General features: G+C 40.7%; 2 protein-coding genes across 2 annotated transcripts; one reads left to right on the top strand and one right to left on the bottom strand.

The window, feature by feature from the left end:
* Nucleotides 1-24: 24 nt before the first annotated feature.
* Nucleotides 25-16,396, top strand: LOC104437726 (protein TIC236, chloroplastic; the record flags this gene model as incomplete). Its single annotated transcript, XM_039309781.1, is given in 25 exon segments — nucleotides 25-101; nucleotides 103-1,836; nucleotides 3,194-3,392; nucleotides 3,500-3,559; nucleotides 4,405-4,509; nucleotides 4,805-4,945; nucleotides 6,894-6,956; nucleotides 7,095-7,325; nucleotides 7,428-7,511; nucleotides 7,584-7,741; nucleotides 7,875-8,274; nucleotides 8,277-8,399; nucleotides 8,983-9,150; nucleotides 9,290-9,349; nucleotides 9,851-9,973; nucleotides 10,485-10,760; nucleotides 11,281-11,346; nucleotides 11,478-11,609; nucleotides 12,138-12,962; nucleotides 13,087-13,367; nucleotides 13,602-13,858; nucleotides 14,356-14,594; nucleotides 14,695-14,883; nucleotides 15,170-15,442; nucleotides 15,949-16,396. Coding segments are annotated over 25 exon segments (6,411 nt in total), but the record flags the coding sequence as incomplete, so codon positions are not given.
* Nucleotides 16,397-17,600: 1,204 nt separating this feature from the next.
* Nucleotides 17,601-19,821, bottom strand: LOC104437725 (3-isopropylmalate dehydratase small subunit 1-like). The gene is made up of 2 exons (XM_010050737.3): nucleotides 18,864-19,821; nucleotides 17,601-17,915 (listed from the first exon to the last, which is right to left on the bottom strand). The coding sequence occupies exon 1, from the start codon at nucleotides 19,650-19,652 to the stop codon at nucleotides 18,864-18,866; it is 789 nt and encodes a 262-aa protein (XP_010049039.2). The 5' UTR covers nucleotides 19,653-19,821; the 3' UTR covers nucleotides 17,601-17,915.
* Nucleotides 19,822-20,588: the final 767 nt, after the last annotated feature.

Here is a 20,588-nt window from a genome sequence, read left to right as displayed (position 1 = left end):
GAACCAGAAAGAAGGCAAAATCGACGGGCGGAGTGGAAGTGTAAGTGTGCTAAGCCAAACCCCTGGGTATCCAGGGCGATTTAGTTCTCTCACTTTACAGGAAAATGTGGAATTACTAAAGAAGAATCTCGGGTCGAGAAGTGGATCGATTGTTAATTGCGTCAGGGAACCTTTTTCTAGAAGCAAGGCGCTGGTAAAGTCTTTGACACCACCTCTTTGGCACGAGGGACTAATACTATTTAGGTGTTCGATATTTGTTGCCGTGATATCTGGGGTCTGCTTATTGGTATGGTATGGGAAGTCAAAAGCCAAGGGCTTCGTTGAAGCCAAGCTTTTGCCTTCTGTCTGTTCCACCCTTAGTGATTATATCCAGCGCGAACTTGACTTTGGAAAGGTTAGAAGGATTTCTCCTTTAAGCATAACCTTGGAGTCATGTTCTTTTGGTCCTCATTTGGAAGAATTTTCTTGCGGTGAGGTTCCCACCATTAAACTTCGCATTCGACCTTTTTCTAGTTTGAGGAGGGGAAAGATTGTCATTGATGCTGTTCTATCTGATCCATGTCTCTTGGTTGCGCAAAAGAAGGATTTTACTTGGTTAGGAATTCCCTCATCAGAGGGGAGTCTGCAGAGGCGGTCTTCTTCTGAAGAAGGCATTGACTATCGGACAAGAACTAGGAGAATTGCTTGGGAGGAAGCAGCTGCTCGGTGGGCTAGAGAAAGGGATGATGCAGCTAGGCAAGCTTCAGAGATTGGTTATGTAGTCTCTGATAAAGGCTCTGGTCCATCCAAAGAAAGTGCTAAAGAGATGGAAAGTAATTTCACAAAATCCATGAGTTCTGAGTCCTTTCCGTGCATGGAGGAGAAGATGCATTGGAGTGATCATCATTGTATGGACACCAGTGTTGATTATGATATGAGGCATGCAGATCTAGAGAAATCATTTGGTGTGAAAGTACCTGACTCTGGACTGAACTTCTGGTCTACATTGATCAAACGAGTTCGAAAGCACAAGAGGAAATCCAATGGTGGTAGTTATTCTGAAGATGTTCTTGCTGCTAAGAACAGAATACTCAAGCGCAGTGCAACAGCAGCAGCTTCTTATTTCCAGAGACTATCTCAAAGGACTTCTGATGAGACCTCACAATCACTTGCAGGTTATAATTTTATGGATGTCAAGAGTTCTCTACAGAAAAGTCAGGCGGGTATTGTCGATGTCTCTGCGACAAGTGTCAAAGGACAGTTGACAGATGATACCCATATCGGTGAATGTCTCAAAACTTCAGAATTGGATCATCTTACAAAGAACAAAGATGAAAATAGACCTAATCGTAGTTTGAATTTTGTATACAATCCATTTTTCATGATATTTGGTAGATGGAATGGAGTGGAAAAACTCAGGCACAGTTCTTCAAGTGTAAAGGTGGCTGAAAAAGTTGATGCTAAATACGACAATACTAGTGTTAATATTGTCAATCAACATGCTGATCATAATATTGAGTATGCAAAGGGTGATACAACGTATCAAGATTCAGCTCTTGGCAAAGCTGACCGCTTGGTTGCAATGCAACAGCCCTTGCACTCATGGCATCTGAATCTCAATTTTCCTTCATCTTATGGAAAAATGGCTGACCGGTTCTTCAATAGCTTTGCTGTTGCCTTGGGGAAGCTGAAGTCAACAGTTGCTCCAAAAGTTGAAGATGTTGTTGCAGAACTTGTTGATGGAGCTGAAGTAGCACAAACTGAAGGCATCAGCAAGATGCTTCCTGTTACTCTGGACTCAGTTTACTTCAAAGGTGGGACATTAATGCTGCTTGCTTACGGAGACATGGAGCCCAGGTGTGTATTGTTTGGATAATGCTGGTTTTCTCCTCGAAATTTGGTTGAGTCTCCTTATTATTGTTTATTCTGAATACTATCCTTGCCCTATTTATTTGTTTACTCACGTTCCAATTTAGTTATTTTGTTGTGCAATTAATAATTATTCTATGCCGAGGTAGATGAAGTAAACAATCAAAAGTGATCAATACTGGATAGGTTTTTGCTGATGTATTGTTTGATCGCATCTTGAGATTTGGTTGTATAATGCCTGAAGCTGAGGATGTGTTGAGAATATTCCTTGGTTGGTACTGTTGGTCTTAGCATGAGTTTTTCAGGTGAAATGCTGCCGAAGTACAACAATATAGATCAATCCTTTTGATATTGCTTAACTCAAGTTTCCTTGCTGTGACTATTTCCCTGATGAGAGTGAGTAATGTGTCTCAATGTGTCCTAAGTTCAATGATGGCTTTTTGCTTACTAGAAAGGACTTGATTATGGTCTCCCAAATTGGGATGTCTTAAATCATTGTTTATGGTTGCGCACATTGTTTAAGAGTTGCTTTTCACGTTACGGTTACACTATCATTTGCTATATCAATGTCCTGTCATATGAGTTTGTTGATCTTATACGTATATTATATTTTATGGCAGTCAGTGATACAACTATGTGCTGCCTCTATCACTTCGGTTAACAAGAAAGACAAGTTATACTTTCTGAGTGGCAATAAGTTCTCCCTCTTCAGTGCGATATGTTTTATTTTATTTATTGATCATGTGAAAGAGTAAGCTTGTTTGCCCATGAGCTTATCATCATCAGTGTTCTGCATATTTTGGCATCTAATCTACTGCAAACCCTAAGTGCTGTGATGGTACTTTCTGGGGAATGTGGTTTGTTTTTTTGGACATTTCATATGAACTTTCTGCGGTCCTCTTTCTATTGTCAAAAATAATGTGTTCTCCTGGCAGAGTGGCATCCTTTGACTTTAACTTGAGTAGCGTAACCTCATAGTTTACTGTCCCATGGCGTGATTTTTAGTTAAAGCTATAACATAATCATTTTTCTTTTGCACTTGGGTGATTTGTTGATAAAGAGCATTTCCCAAGTGTAAGTGATCCTATTCTTGCTTCTTTCACCTTTACTGTTAGTTTCTCATACTGTTGGCATACGTTCTATATAATACGTCTATCGGTATTGAATTAAAGTATTCCGGGATTGAAAGATGCTTGTTCATAAATTATCAACACAGAAGTGATAATATGGTAAAATCTGGTTTGGGTGGAAAGAAACTAGGAATCTTTGTGAAGTTCTGATGCATGACCAATTTTGTATGTCATCTCTTTATTGGTAAATGACGTCACTCTCTGACTTAATCCAGAGAGATGGACAACACAGATGGACATGTGAAGTTTCAAAAGAATTATGGCCTCATTCATGTTCAACTGAATGGTAATTGTCAGATGTGGAGATCAGATTCAATGTCTGAAGATGGTGGTTCACTGTCTGCCAATGTTTTTGTTGACATTCTCGAGCAAAAATGGCATGCCAATCTAAAGATAGCTCACCTTTTTGCTCCAGTAAGTTTGTGGCCAGATGTAAACGTGAAATGCAAAGGACTTGCGTTGTGCTGCCTAGGAGGTGGCAAGTATCTCATGCCTAATGTTCTGCCTGTCATTTTCTGCAGCTTTTTGAAAGGATTTTAGAAATCCCGATTACATGGGCGAAAGGTAGAGCCACTGGTGAGGTGCTTCTCTAACTTCAACCTCTTCATCTCTTTTTGCTTTTTTCATCCATGAATGATTTCGTCCGCTTCTCAATATGGTATGATTCCTTTCATTTCTCTCCATATGCCTTGAGGAAGTTTAGGTTAACTTGGAGCAAGAAGTATTTCGTTGGTTAAGATGCTATTTTGCCGCCATCACAATTTCTGCCTGCTGAAGAACATCCTTTTCTTCAGCAAATATTGCTATACATGATGATTGCGTCGATTGCTGTTCTTTATGGGATGCTTTTATGAGTGAAAATATATTTCAAGACATCATGAAACAGATTGAGTGAGTTGATTAGCTGACATTCTCGCAAGACTTGGTGGTGCTACTAATGAGTCCTCCTTTAGGCCTTTTTTGTTGCAATTTGGCCTTTCATAGACCTAGGCAGCGGTAAATTATATATACTAAAGCACAAGTCGTTAATCCCAAGAATGCCTAGGCAAGGTTCCATTGGGCGTTTTTTGGATGACCTTAAAGGAAAGTGGTCCACTCTATATCACAGAACTGCCCATTCTGTATAACGAGCCCAATTTTTATCGACAAGAGATGGAGTTTAAGATGCATTGTTAAGCTGGTATTTTAGATTTAGTGAAGTTAACCAACTTATATAAGAGTTGGAGAGCATCTGAAATCAATCTGTGGACAGTTTTGTCAGCAAGTAATTCAATGATTAGGCAAGAGCAACATACATGATTCGGTGACTGTTTCTGAGAATACTTCTGTGCACAAGCATCTTTAAGTCCTTCTCTGTTCCCTTTTGTCCTTTTCCTTTTCCTCTTCCTTTTGTTTCTTTTTCTTGAAGGCTCTGCTTTTTTTGCAGGTTCATATGTGCATGTCCAGAGGAGAGACATTTCCAAATATTTATGGTCAACTTGATGTGATGGGATTGGCTTTTCAACTATATGATGCTCCATCATGGTTTTCTGTATGTCCTGGGTTAATTTTTGCCAATTTGACATTAGTTGGCCATAAACTGATAAATCATAGTTCTCTAATATGAGAGAGAGGACACACACATGAGCATCTAGCACAGTGCAATTCTTTCTCTGATATTCTTGAGTTATTATCACTATCTATGGTTGTCGTGCACTTGCACATTTAGCATAACTGATGAACTTTCTCTCTCTGATATACTTAAGAAGATTTATTAGTGTTCAGCATGGCTTCAAAAAGTAGAGGTTTTGTTTTTTCTGAAATTGCCTATTGTATCTCTTCTATAGGATGTTTCGGCAAGTTTATCTTTGCGCGGTCAAAGAATATTCTTACACAATACAAGTGGATGGTTTGGCAGCGTTCCCCTGGAAGCTTCTGGAGATTTTGGCATTAATCCTGATGAAGGAGAATTTCATGTAATGTGCCAGGTATGTGTTAACCTCAACATAGATTTTAAGTTGCACCTCTGATGCTTGTAGTTTGCACCTGCTTTTTGGATAGACATTGTGGTAATTGCTTAAAACATATTAATTTCATTGAATCTTCACTTTGAGAAATTAACTGACCAAAGATTGTTACGGTAGCTATATCCTGTATTGTGATAACCGGGAATAAATGTCACCAAATTGGATGTTTTTCTTCTTTGCTGAATGAGATGTATTTATTTTACTGTCAAGTGGATTTGTTACTGAAAACAGCAGTTCAAAAAGAAATGTCCGTCTTATATTTATTTTAAACATTGTGCTTGGAATCGTTGAATCATCAACGCCACGTCATTGCCCATTTATTTACTGCCGGCAAGCTGCCATTACCTCAATAGCTATTGTTTGTGTCATGTCTGCTGCCTTTGCCACTATTATCACCATTGCTGCCAATGACAGGAAATCTTTGTTGCCATTGTCACCACTGTCTCAAATTGCCCCTGTGAACACGATATTTATTTTAGAGGCCATAACCACAGACCATGTCCTTGGCCTCCCCAGCCACTGCAAGCGCTATAGCTATCGGCATCCTCATTGGTGCAGTCACAATCACCTTATTACATTTACCGGTGTAAACATATAAAGTAGAATGTGTCAATCAATAACAACTTAAGCTTTTAGAACATAAAATTGCATAGTCAACTTTACTAGAGTATCAGAGTCAATGGTGTCAAGTTCAATTCCTCACTTTCACTTTGGGTTTTCCTTCTTTATATGGCAACGGGATGAATAGTTCTTTTGTTGACAGATACCAGGTTTGCATGCCAAAGTGCTCTCTCCTCTTATAATCTTCATGTGAGGGAAATTGTAACATGTGAAAAAAATCTATGCTGTTTATTTATGCCTTAAGATTTTAGAATAGAAATCCTGCAATCAAATTAATTAACCAGCATAGCCAACCTTGTGGTTAAATACCTCTGCCGCTTGGCTGTACTTCACTGCTAGTGTGGATGGCTATGCCACCTTATAGTACTTTGATAGATGCAGCCTCCACCACTGCCAGCACCTGTGCCACCTTACAATTACCCGTACCATTGATTGTAGCCATTATTAACCATTGATCGAAGTCGCAATGGTGAGTTTAGGTTATAACTGAACTAAGGACAGTTAGCTATATAGATATGAGGTGAAAAATTTTGGGGAATGAAAATTAAGGAGATAATGAGATAAATTAGTATCATCTGTTTTTTACTCAGCCAGGTCCACCTACGAGTTACCAGTTTACTAGTTCTAATCCCACTAAAGTTTGTGCTGACGGTTGCTATTTTTTCATGAGTGTCTCTTCATCTGGTTAGTTTAGTTTTAGATAGCAGCTCAAAATATTAATTTCCGCTGCACTTGGCAGTTTTTTTCTGGTGGGTAGGCAGGTGTCTGCATCTGTGTGCATGTATCCATGTTTCTTAAATTGACTGAAAATTATTGGATGTGACAGTGCATGAGTCATTAAGTGGTTCTTTGCCTTTCTCCATGCCATGCACTTGCCTGCACATTGCTGTATTAGATAAATAAGAATGAAATCTGTGTCCTTGAGCAACATTATGGCACTCGATGTTCAAATTTCACTTCTCTAAATTCTATAAATGCCCCTTCTTATCATGTTTATTATCCATAAAGGGTTACTTCTCTTTTGGGTTGAGAATGGTCATGTGGAAGCTGGTGCTATTTGAGAAATAAGATATACCATGTTATTTTCCTTTCGATAATATGAGTAACTGAACAGGAAGATTGCTCTGAAGGGTTGAGCTCGAGTCATAATATGTTTTCTGTTTGCCTTTGTTGTCACAACTCTATGACTGCATGGTTGTGTCAGTTTTGTTTTCCTCATTTGGCTTCCTGTTCATTCTAATGATTGCCCTTCCTTCTAATGACTGCCCTTCCTGTCTCTTTTTTTCAGGTTCCTTGTGTCGAAGTGAATGCCTTGATGAAAACTTTCAAGATGAGACCTCTGTTATTTCCGGTATGAATTAACTTGAGAAATCTTAATTTAGCTATGTGATAGCTATTGCTTGTTGGCAGGGGAGAAGGAGACAGGAGGCTTTCTTTTGCCTTTCTTAGCTTCCTTAAATTTTCTTTTGACCGTTTCTCTTGGCTGCAGCTTGCTGGTTCAGTAACTGCAGTATTCAACTGTCAGGGCCCATTGGATGCTCCCGTGTTTGTGGGTAGTGGGATTGTTTCAAGGAAGATGGCTAATTCTGTTTTAGACTATCCTGCATCTATTGCATATGAAGCAATGTTGAAAAATAAGGAGGCTGGTGCAGTGGCTGCATTTGATCGAGTTCCATTTTCATATGTATCAGCCAATTTTACTTTCAACACTGATAATTGTGTAAGAATTTTTGTTATCACTAAGTCAATTGTAAAAATAGACACACTTTTATAGGAAATGCTTAGATAGTATAGTGGGATAAAGCTTGCTTCCATATTATAGGTTGCGGACTTATATGGTATCAGAGCTAGTCTTGTTGATGGTGGTGAAATCCGTGGGGCTGGGAATGCATGGATTTGTCCAGAGGTACTTCATCGACCTTTTTTGATATCCTACATATCCCTTCATGTCTAATGTATGATATATACTGCGTCACAGGGGGAGTTGGATGACTCGGCTATAGATGTAAATTTTTCGGGAAACTTAACTTTTGATAAGATCTTGCAACGGTATATGCCGGCTTATCTTCATTCGGTGCCGCTCAAGTTGGGAGATTTAAGTGGAGAGACAAAACTTTCTGGGTCACTTTTGAGACCGTAAGAGTTGTCTACCTCTTCTCTTCTACTTTTTGGAGATCAGACTCCTTTCAGTGAGATCTTAGTAATTGTTCAGTTAGTGAATCTACATCTAGATTGCAGTTGATTTATATAAGATGGTTTATGATTATAGGAGATTTGATATCAAGTGGACGGCACCAAAAGCGGAGGGATCATTTAGTGATGCTCGTGGGGACATCATTATCTCACATGAGTATATAACTGTTAATTCTTCATCTGTTGCTTTTGAGTTGTACTCAAAAGTTCAAACATCATATCCCGATGAATACTGGCTTGAGAAAAGGGACGTCAATCCGATGAACTCTGTCCCATTTATTGTTGAAGGAGTGGACTTGGATTTACGAATGCGGGCTTTTGAATTTTTTAGCTTTGCTTCTTCTTATTTTTTTGACTCTCCAAGACCTGTGCATTTAAAAGCAACTGGAAGAATAAAGTTCCAGGGAAAGGTTACAAAGCCCTTAGGCCATGCTAATGGGCACATGAATACTGATGACAGTTTGCAAAGTGTGCACGTGAATGTGAAGAGAGCTCAAAGAATCTTGTGGGCGACGTGGCTATCTCAGGTCTCAAACTGAACCAATTGATGCTGGCGCCTCAGTTGGCAGGGCTCTTGAAAATTTCACGCGAATATATAAAGGTAACGGCCGTGCAGTGTCACTTTTAGAAGTAATTTCCTCAATATACCATGGCATTGCATCTTGCTTTGTTAGGTAAAGCATTTTTTGTGATATTATCTGCTTTTCTTCTGCATTTATTTAATGTAGATAACCCTGTACATTTTTCAATATTAGTCAAGCTTCTTGCGAGTAGTGCTTGTGCAGCTTTTAAGCAGGAATAATAGAAGTTTTTTAGGAGTCATTACAAAGAGCCGTCACAGTGGCTGGAAAGTTGAAAGTCTAGATATATTTGTCTACAATTCCTTTAAGGAAAAATGCTATAGCATTTTTTACATTGGATGCTGCATGATGTCATATGATTTTAGTGCTCTATGAATTAATTAATATGCTTCCTGTCTGGAGTTGGTTACACTGTTGGAATTATATTGAATTCATTATCTAATGAGGCATTAAAGACAGAATATTGAGAAGAAAACAAAGCTGTTGAAATTACAATGACTGCAGAAAAAGTAGTCCTGATGCAACTTGTATGGTTCTTACTGGATTTCATGTTCTGAAACAACTTTCTTCTAATTTTTCATTATTGTTTTTCTGATAATGCAGTTGGACGCCACAGGAAGACCAGATGAAAGTCTTGCACTTGAGGTTGTGGGTCCTCTGCAGCCTAGTGAAGAAAATCTCCAAAATGGGAAAATGTGTTCCTTCTCTCTGCAGAAGGGGCAGCTAAGAGCTAATGCTTGCTTTCGACCTCTACATACTGCCAACTTGGAGGTACTTCTGATTTCATTGGTTCTTTACAAAACAACGGAATTATTGTTGAAGATTAACTGCTATATGCATAAGTTAATATCATAAATATGACTTACAAAGTAATAATCTAATATTCCCTTTCTTGTGTTGCTGGATGTAGCTACGCCATTTGCCTCTTGATGAATTGGAGCTGGCTTCCCTCAGGGGAGTGATTCAAAGGGTAAGTTTTCATGAAGAGTTGCATGTTGATTTCAGTTCTTTTCCTTGTAGGATGATCTTTTCGGTACACATATAGCTTCGCAAGATTAATCTTGCTTGTTCTTATACCATCTGTACACTGGAACGTCCTGTAGATATAAAGATCCTTCTTGGATTTGGCATCTAATTATAATTGCACTGAAACTATACTTGCATTTTTAGACCCTCCTCACCTGTATTTATATGAGTGAAGAATCATGAATTTGATTGGCAAATTTGAGGTTTTTACCTGTCAGAGGCAATGTAGCAGCCTTCTTATAATTCCTTACAAGATGTGAAAATGGGAATTTCTTATTTTACGGTTACTAGAACACTGAATTTTTTTGAAGGGTTATATAGTTAGCATGACTTGCCTCTTCTCCACTCAAAGGATCTGCATTATGTTCTCAGGTATAGGAATGTATTTGAGATTGGTGATAACATTTGAGCTGTTGCTCTCTTTCTGCTGCTGTTTCGTTGTCAGGCAGAAATCCAGCTTAATCTTCAGAAAAGAAGGGGTCATGGAGCTTTATCTGTGCTTCAGCCAAAATTCAGTGGTGTGCTAGGGGAAGCTCTTGATGTAGCTGCTAGATGGAGTGGAGATGTTGTGAGTGCCCAGACTCACCTTCCTTCGTTTTCTTTTCATCCCTAGATGTTTCTCAACACTTACATTTTGATCAGTTAATTTATCAGTTGAGAACATCATGATCAGCATTATGGTTGTTCGATGTTTGGCAATTTCTTTGCCTGACATCCCACTTTACCTGCTTTTCAGGTAATTTATATGCATATTAGTTGCACAAGAGAACATCTGCAATTCTCATACTTCTTTTCCTTGCTTGTGTATAAACTCTTAGCTAAACGATTTTCCTTGATATTTATTTTGGACTCATTAATAGCATCATTGGCGTGCTTAGTCTCTAATTTTGTAGCATTATATTGGTTCAATGTTGGAACTTTAATCTCTTATTTTGTGGGATTGTAATCTTTAGTCAACTTTGAAGGTTATGTCTCCTGGAGGCAGTCAATGCACAGGCTCCTATTTTACAGTTGCTCATGAGAAGGTTGCCCATTCATGACTTAAATCTTTGGCTAACATTCTTGTTCCTGTTTTTCAGATTACAGTTGAGAAAACCATTCTAGAACAAAGCAATAGCCGATATGAACTTCAAGGTGAATATGTCTTGCCTGGCAGCCGGGAACGAAGCCCTACTGGTAAAGAAACTGGTGGCTTGTTGAAAAGAGCAATGACAGGGCATTTGAGTAGTGTTATATCTTCTATGGGAAGATGGAGAATGAGACTTGAAGTTCCTCGGGCTGAGGTTGTTGAGATGCTTCCACTGGCGAGACTTCTTTCTCGAAGCACAGATCCGGCTTTTCATTCTAGATCAAAGGTTGTATTCCTCTCAATCAGTTGCGTTTGAACTTAAATTGAAACTGGTGAAAGTACCATACTTGCAAAAATCTTGACGAACTTAATTTACTCTAGAAAAAGAGTTGATATGGGGCCCATCTCTAGTAATTGTGGTGCTCGTTGTTGCAGTTGGATGAAAAGTGTTGATTGTAGTATTACTCTGAAGTAGATCATCTACTAGGAAACCATATTCTGAAACCTGGAACAAGTGAAGTCTGGCTTCAAACTAGTACTGTAATATAGGTTACCAGAGCAGATGGTGACAGTTCTCATCAGATCTAGGAAACTAGTGGATTAAAATACTCCATAGGATGTCCAAAGAGACTGCAGATCATCTTTATTTGTCATTGCTTTGCTTTTGTGAACTTTCTTTCTCTTCTTTTGTTCTGATCAAATTACCTCCATTAGTTTCCCCTTATTGTTCTAGGTTTTACCCTTTTATTCCACTTAAATTTTGCCATCAAAATTCATTGTACCATCTGGTTTGCACTTATTTGCAGGATTTTTTTATTCGGAGTTTGCAGTCTGTGGGATTATGTACTGAAAGCGTACAAGAACTCCTTGAGGTACTTTATTTCTGGTTGTTTTAAGAAGCAGCATTGCTAGACGGCTGCTGTTTGATGCTTGGAAAGCTCAATATGTTCATCATTTTGAAGCTGTATCAGTAAGCCATGATGTTTAATTATCTGTGTCTCAGGTGATACGTGGGCACTATAGTCCAGCAAACGAAGTGATCCTTGAAGACTTAGCACTTCCTGGGTTGGCTGAACTTAAAGGTCGCTGGCATGGCTCTCTTGATGCAAGTGGTGGAGGGAATGGGGATACAATGGTAGATATCTTTCCTTTAAAGAATTATTACTATAGCCAAAAACACTGAGATCTTTGAAGCACAAGATCAGACACTGGCTTTGAAATAGGGAGCCCATTGTGCTCGTATGAGCGGTGAAAATTGAATTCATTTAGCAGGGGACAAAAGTCTTTTGTGCCTAGATGAAGTAATTTGCCTTTTCCCTGTTTGGAAATAGGTTTTTTGCCTGTCAATTTCTCTTAGTTACAATCTTAGTCGCTGTCATAACTGAATCTCAATACCACTAACTTTTTCATTCTTTCTTGTTTTTTTCCTTTCTGTCTTCCAGCATAGGACATGGTCCATGTGATCCTGTGATGTCGAAATTTCTAGACGTACTTCCAAATTCTTTGATATGTGTAGATGGGACAATGAAAATTTACAATGTCTCTTTGATTTAATTTCAGAAACATTTTTGATGGCATATTGCTTAGTTATCCTCTTTCCAAGTCTGCAATTTCTTGGCTCATCTTGCTCAAGACAACTATTTGTACTGCATGAATCCTACAGGCAGATTTTGACTTCCATGGAGAGGACTGGGAATGGGGGACCTACAAAACTCAGCGGGTTCTGGCAGTTGGTGCATACAGCAATGATGATGGATTGCGGCTGGACAATTTTTTTATCCAAAAGGATAATGCCACAATCCATGCTGATGGAACTTTGTTAGGCCAAAAAAATAACCTGCATTTTGCTGTTCTAAATTTTCCTGTCAGTTTAGTCCCTACTGTCATTCGCGTTGTTGACTCTTTAGCTACTGATGTCATTGATTCTTTGCATCAATTACTAGCACCAATTAAGGGTATTCTTCACATGGAGGGAGATCTTAGGGGTAGTCCGGGTAAACCAGAATGCGATGTCCAAGTGAGGCTTTTGGATGGTGCTATTGAAGGCATTGATCTAGGACGTGCTGAGATTGTTGCATCCTTGACCTCTTCCAGCCGTTTTCTGTTCAATGCGAAATTTGAACCGGCGATCCAAAATGGTCATGTGCACATTCAAGGCAGTGTTCCTGTTACGTTTGTCCAAAATAATCTCCTTGAGGAGCAAAACATTGATAGAGACAAAACTGAAGCTTCTTGGGTCTCTGGCTGGACGAAGGAAAGTGGTCGAGCATCTCTGGATGATACTGGTGAAAAGAAAGCCTCTAGAGGTAGAAGTGAAGATGGGTGGGATACCCAATTAGCTGAAAGCCTCAGAGGTTTAAACTGGAATATCCTAGATGTTGGGGAAGTAAGGATTGATGCTGACATAAAAGATGGGGGCATGATGTTGTTGACAGCTCTATCTCCACATGCCAATTGGCTTCATGGCAATGCAGATGTAGTGCTTCAGGTGAGTCCAAAGGGATTTGTTAGTGTGTTTCTTTGACATGATGAAATTGTTTATGATTTGTTGATGCAAACTTCCATTCAGTGTGATTGGTTTGCCTTGACGTTTACCACTCACTGATGAACAGGTCAGAGGTACAGTCGAACAACCCCTGCTTGATGGATCTGCATCTTTTCATCGGGCTTCTGTCTCTTCACCTGTGCTCCGTAAACCACTCACAAATCTTGGTGGCACGCTTCATGTGAAATCAAATAGGTTATGTATTGGTTTGTTAGAGAGCAAAGTAAGCAGGAGAGGTAAATTGTTCATAAAGGGAAATTTGCCTTTCAAGACAAGTGAAGCATCTCTTGGTGATCAAATCGACTTGAAGTGTGAAATATTAGAAGTACGGGCCAAGAATATTTTAAGGTGATCAATTCAATTCAAATGAAGCATCTCTTTTTCAGTTTTCTTCAGCTGCCAAAGTTATGATAGCTGATGGTTGCTGTGTTTTTGGTTATTGATTTTGGTATTTTAATTATTACATCATGGTCTCTACCCCGGAAGATAATTGGGAAATATCTTTTATTTCTTATTGTCCATTTGTGACCTTCTGAGCTTATGATTTATCTGTATTTCTGATGCTTGCATATACGTGATCAGTGGTCAGGTTGACACACAGATGCAAATAACTGGTTCCATTTTGCAACCAAACATTTCTGGGAAAATTAAATTGAGTCACGGAGAAGCATACTTACCTCATGATAGGGGCAGTGGAGCCGCACCTTTTGATAGATTGGCCTCAAAGCAGTCCCGGCTCTCTGTTGCTGGTGTGAATCGTGCATTTGCTTCAAGATACGTTTCCCGGTTTTTTAATGCAGAGCCTGCTGCTTTGCGAATTGGATTCTCTCCACGTTCAGGTAATAAATTGTTTTTTATGTGAAATATGGACATCTGGACTTGTAAGACAAGCTTAATTTGTTGAATTGTGCTTCTTCTGAAATATACTTAGACTTGGTTATTAAGATAAAGTTTTCTACTCCAGTAAATATTTTTCTGTGTTGGGTGGGATGCTAGTGTGTTCCTACCAAGGATTTTCATGTTCATAAAAACAGACAGTATATCAAGGGCTTAGTCCTAAGAGTATTAATCCCAAAGACAAAAGATAAGAAGGAGAGGTGCAAAATCATCAAAAGGACAACGTCTTCACATATATTGAGTGTTGAGTAATAAAGGAAATAGCTGGAAATTAAGGAGGAGCTCCTGATTATATGACGTGTGTTCAACACAATTAAATATTCAATGAAGGTGCTCTCGATATGACTAGTTAGCCCAGTATAAATTTCTAACTAGAAGGAAAGAAAGTGTGCATAATCTTATTACAGGAGTTAATATCATTGCAATGCTCCCCTTCCAGTAAAATCAGCTGAAGTTAAGAAGGAAGCGGATCGAGTAAACATTGCACCAAAAGTAGATGTACACCTCAGTGATTTGAAGCTCGAACTGGGGCCAGAGCTGAGAATTTTGTATCCTTTGATTCTCAATTTTGCTGTCAGTGGGGAGCTGGAGCTTAATGGCCTTGCTCATCCCAAGTTGATAAAACCCAAAGGCATCCTGACATTTGAAAATGGGGATGTGAATCTTGTTGCAACTCAGGTGCACCATTTGTTTTCACCATTTCCTATTTTGGTGCTGCATTCACTCTGCTTTATCATCTGTATCCTCACGCCTGATTTTTGTTGGAAACTGCATCCAGGTGAGGCTGAAGAAAGAGCATTTAAACATAGCCAAGTTTGAGCCTGAGCATGGACTAGATCCAATGCTAGACTTGGCTTTGGTTGGATCAGAGTGGCAATTTAGGATCCTAAGTCGAGCAAGTAATTGGCAGGATAATTTGATTGTGACCACCCGCTCTGTGGAGCAGGATGGCCTCTCACCTACTGAGGTAGTTATTAATAACATTTACGGCTCTGCTTACTTAGTAGTACTCTTTTGAATGATTGGTAAGCCACTCAAGGCAAGAGATTCTGCGCCATACAAAAATTGCCTCAACTTTAAGTAAGTGCATGCACCAAACGAGTTTGCTTTGTTTCCATTGTCGCCATCCACCACATAATCCATTTGCTCATATCAGAATGATGGGATCAAATTTTTTTACTCCTCCTTGTTTGTGATGGCATGTGTGGTGGTGACTTGGGAATTGGTTTCTCGATTGCATGTTGTTCCTGCAGGCAGCTAGAGTCTTCGAGAGTCAATTGGCAGAGTCTATCTTGGAAGGTGATGGTCAGCTTGCATTTAAAAAGCTTGCAACTGCAACTCTTGAAACACTAATGCCAAGAATAGAGGGAAAGGGAGCGTTTGGCCAGGCTAGGTGGAGAATGGTCTATGCACCACAGATCCCGAGTCTGCTCTCTCTTGATCCTACAGTTGATCCTTTCAAATCTCTAGCCCATAATCTTGCATCAGGAGCAGAAGTTGAAGTTCAGCTTGGTAGACACCTTCAGGTTTGCAACTCTTTACCCTTAACTCATGTTTCCGTTTTTCCTCAGTTCTATGTTTCGACATTGAGTCACACTTCCAGTCATGGCTGCTAATTAGTACGCTCCATGGCCAAAGCCAGCAAAATCGTAGTATCTCTTGTGCAATGTTCCCATTAATTCCTGCCTATGTATGCTAGTGGTCCCAAAATACCTAGCATCGATGAAGCAGCTGATTCTCTAGAGGAAAAGGAAAAAAATTGATGAAATTGCAAAAAACAATTGTCACGTTTCGCTAATGTGCCAGATGAATATTGTAGTTTAAACTGTTCTTTTGCTTGCGTTGCATTTTTACTAGTAACAACTAGGATAGAGATGGGAGCTTGTGGACACTGGTTCTTCAGATTTCATGAGGTAGAATTAGGTCTCTTGTTGATTGTTGAGAACCATCTTTTTCTTCAAAAACACTATTAATCACATTAATATATTTGACATCTCAATACACAACGTCTTCCTGGTTTTATTTTCTCTAGGCCTCTGTCGCGAGGCAGTTGAAGGATCCGGAGAAGGCGATGCAATGGACCTTGATTTACCAGCTCACCAGCCGCCTGCGGGTGCTTCTGCAATCAGCTCCTACCCAATGCCTGCTCTTTGAATATTCTGCCACCTCCCAGGATTAGACCGTCATGCGTCTGCGGACTCAACCCAGAGGTGGTTAAGCTTCTTGCCGGTGATGTGCACTTTACGGTTCTTTGCCCCTTGGCTTGGGGATTGTGATATTAGGTGCTGTATATATGTTTAGTCATTCTTTCGCTCGGAAATCATCGAGCCCACATGTTCTTCTTTTTGCCTTGTAATGTACAGTAGCAGAATGCTGGCGACCCGTTACATAGCTTCGTCATTCATTATCACGTTCTAATCGAAGAAGGGGGAAAGATCAAATTGAGTTCCCCGTTGAGTGCTTTCGCACTCAAATTAGTTGAGTTGTGCAGGATTTTTCGCATGAAGTCTTATTTGTGTGGCTGAATCCGACTTAAATTCGGATTTCGTCGCTCAGTTTAACGGCACCGGGAGGATTCATGCGTGTGGAATGATGCAAATCATTTCACGGATCAGAGAAAGCGATGAACCAAGTGATCATAGGAAGAAGAATCAATTACCACTTTGCTGTATGATCAAGCGTTTGCTTTCGCCTCCATAACAAGTTATGCGGCAGTCACCGGAAAATCAAATCATGTCAGCCCGTCGGTTATCATTTGGCTCGAGCACCGTTACCCTGAGGCCGGGCCCAATTTGAGGCCCAGGGCTGCTCATATGGGGGTAAAAATTATGCATAAATGGGCTGAGCTTCACAACAAGATAACTCTGCCCATGCCCGCCAAAGAGTGCCCTTTGGGCCCATATGACTCAGGCCGACCTGGGAGGCCATGGACCTCGAGGCCCATTATCATGTCTATGGGCCTACTCGGGTATTGGCTATACATGAAACGCCCAGCCCAATTTCAAGGCGGGCTGGGACTGTAGTTGGGCCCTAAAAACTATGCCCAAGGTTACTCATCGGGTTGGCCGAGACGGTCACTTATCGGGTTATTAACAACAAGACCTTCAGGCACAATGGGCTACTTAGGCAGGGATATGCCTGGCCCTTAACGGAGGGGCACTAGTCCAAGCCTATACCCATTTTAGTAGTTTAACCTTTGAGTCCAGCCTAGCCCAATGCATGGATTTGGTTGGACCGAGCTAGGCCCGTTCTATTCTATACTCTCAATTTCTATAAAAGATGGTTCTTAGACATTCGATATGTTATCTAAACCATCCATTTTGAAATTTCGCGTTCATCCCAATTATGTTTTAATGAAGTACCCGAGAACTTACTCCAAAAGGTGTTAGATTACTATGCCGACTCGACACTGTGCTGTTAAATTTTTATTAGCATTGGATCGCCAATCAATAATCGAGATTGGATGTTAATGTTCCGACGGCTAAAATTATGCAAGGGCATGATGTTCACAATTCACAGGGCATAATAGCCTCTCCCCTCCATGAGTACCTAAGATTGGATCCTCCATATGAATAAACACAGCTCCTGCCTCGCATCTATAGATTCTATACAGTATCAGAAAGGATGAACGGCAAAATTGAATGCATGGAAATGCAGGAATTAGACCAGAGGCACAGACTTAACTATGGTGATAAGAACTGTGCATTTCGAAAAATCCTCGGAATTGGAAACATAGGAGTCCATATTCTCACCCTTAAAGATCTAGTCCCAGCTGATAACCCCATCTCAGACGATTCAGACTAGTAAGACCAGCGAGAAAGATGACCAGAAACAGAAACAGAAGGAAAGATGAAGAAGGTTCTGCAACTCAAACAGGAAAAGAGGCAAATATCATCTTCTTATTCTGACAAACATACAAGCCACGATGACAGGGAAGAACCCAGCCAAAACAGTTAATGAGGTAGATTAAGCGGGAGGCAAGTCCTTAATGCAAAGAGCCTGCAAAAGAGCAGAAGAACCTATCAGGGTAGATACATCGCGTATCCCAGCTACTCCCCACAACGCTAAATACTTCAATTAGTAACAAGTGGATATGCCCCTTGAACAAACTCAGCAGAAGCAGCTAATAAACACATAACGTCATAAAGAACTTATCACCAGCTAGGTGCGTGTAAGTGTTCATCTGTTGTTTGACCAATCATTTGGAGAGCCTAAAAGTGTATATTAGGTCATCCATATTTGACAAAATTACGCATGTTTAATGTCATCTATAACTAGTGACTCTCGAATTGAACCGCATGATCATACTCAATTCCAGAAGATTAAAATTAGAGATAAGCATTCATCCACTAATCGCACCTAAATCCACTCACTCACCACTGAATTAACTGACGTAATCCAACGAAATATATTGAGCTTACTCATAATGCACATGAACAGTGAGGTTTCATCCTAATTCATGGTTGATGTAATTTTCTTCAGTATAAACCGTACTTCAGTATAGACAAGCAAACAACTTGGTTCTTCATCTTCACTAACTAGTAACTTGCTTGAAGACTGAGCAGAACCTGTATCCAGCAACATTCACAAATATAAACCTATGAAACCCACTCTGATGAGTACTTGTTTCCATCTCCCATGAAACCACCAAATTTTACTTGCAATTATGGTGTCTTTCGTCTTCGATCAGTTTGTTTGGGTATACTAAGATTTATTGAGATTCAAGCCATTTTGCAACATTACTCTCTTGGTTTGATTATACTCAAGTAAGGATGCTATCATGCACCTTGTACACATTGGTCTAACACAAGAACATAAACAACACTTTGCCAGGAGGCAGATTACACCATTCCAGAAACCTAAAGTCTGTAAATTCATGACAAAAGGAGTTCACATTCAATCTCGACAAAGCTTCGGAAATGCGAGTAATTCGAATAGGAGTCTTACTCAAGCTGCCTGGGACGGAATCATCCCCGTCTTCCTCGCGTACGCGAAAATCCCGCCGGCCTCGATCACTGGCCCTGCATCGCCGATCGGCTTCAGCTCATACTCCTTCCCGGTGGTGTGGTTGATCAGCTTGCTCTCCGCCAATTCGATCGTCACGGTGTCGCCCGTCCTGCACTCCTCGCAAATCCTCACGTCCGTATCCAGCGGATAGACCTCCCCGGTCGACACCGAGTTCCTGAAGAATATCCGCGCGTACGACTCGGCCACCACCACCGCGACGCCCGCCGCCCCGAGCGCCACGGGGGCGTGCTCGCGCGAGGACCCGCACCCGAAGTTCGCTCCCCCGATGACGATCTTGTACTTGGTCTTCGTCTCGCCCGGGTCGATGAACCGCGTCTCGTAGCTCGAAGGGAGGCCGATCAGCGCGTAGGAGCCGAGCTTCTCGTACTCGGCGGGGTTCGACGGGACCAGGGTGAGGTACTCGGCGGGGATGATCTGGTCGGTGTCGATGTTGTCCCCGACAACGTAGCAGAGCCCGTGGAAGGACTTCGCGGCCTCGCCGGCGGCGGCTCCGGCGGCGGCGGCGGCGGGGCGCGGGGCCGCGGCGGTCCGGGCCGTGAGGGGAGCGAAGCCGGGGCGGCAGCGGATGCTCCCGCCGGGCGACGGCGGAGCGAGGGCGAGGCTGAGGCTGAGGCGGCGCGGGCGGGGGAGGAAGCGGCGGGGCCGGCGGAGGGGATCGAGGCCGGCGGAGGAAGGGGTCAGGGCGCGAGAGTGGAAGTGAGTCGCCATGGGAAGGAGGAAAACCCTAGGACGGCGGCTGCGTGAGAGTGGCTGTGGTTGGTGGCCGCGCGCGGGGTTTTAATCCTATGTGGCGCCGGCGGCGCCGGCGGGTAGGGGGAGGCGCGGCCTAGTAGAGAGTTTTTTTTTTTTTTTTTTGATGGGTGGGTAGTGGAGAGTTGAGTGCTCGTCTTGTCCACTAAACACTGCCATTTCCTTTTCCTCCACGAAAAACCTCAAAATTTATTTGAAATTAATTTTTTATCAAAAAACTTTAAAACACCTTATAATAAATTCAGTTATATTAAATTTTACTGTTAAATTATTGAGTTTAATAGCATGTAACAGTTAACAAGTGTAACAACCGTGGTGGCTTTTTGAGTAGAGCTTTAGTGAACTTTTGCAAGAGAGATGAAGAGTTCGAAACTTTTACAAAGTAAAGGCTCTAGCGAAGTTACTTGGTGACTTAAGTATGCTGTCGGGTGATGGGTCCTCTCACTTATGTAAAAGACAGGGGTTTATACTTTTGCTACTCGGATGAGGCAGGTTCCTTTAGTACAAAAAAAAAAAAAAAAACCAGTTAACAAGTATATTAATTTAAGATTTTGCCCTTAATTTGTCACATATCTATCAATTTATGATTTTTCGTTTTATAAATCCAATTTAACAAAAATTCAACATAGAATAAATTTTTTACGAATTTATCCAATTTGAATTTTTATTATCAAAAAATTAATTTGATCAAATTCATCACAAGTATATTAATTTAGAATTATTATTTTTTTTTGGTATTAACTCTTTGGTTTATCTTTTTTCAATGTTTTGCTAATTAAGATATGTTTTTTGTAAGCCGAATGTGGTATTTTGGACTATCTATTGAATTTTTGGCTTAATGACATGGAAATTCATTTTTGTAAATTTACTCCTTTTAATAAAAGAAAAAAGGGA

This window comes from Eucalyptus grandis, chromosome 3, assembly GCF_016545825.1.
Source record: "Eucalyptus grandis isolate ANBG69807.140 chromosome 3, ASM1654582v1, whole genome shotgun sequence".
Classification (NCBI taxonomy): Eukaryota; Viridiplantae; Streptophyta; class Magnoliopsida; order Myrtales; family Myrtaceae; genus Eucalyptus; species Eucalyptus grandis.
Note: the sequence above shows the minus strand (reverse complement) of the source record. Positions and strands in the feature narration are given on the sequence as shown.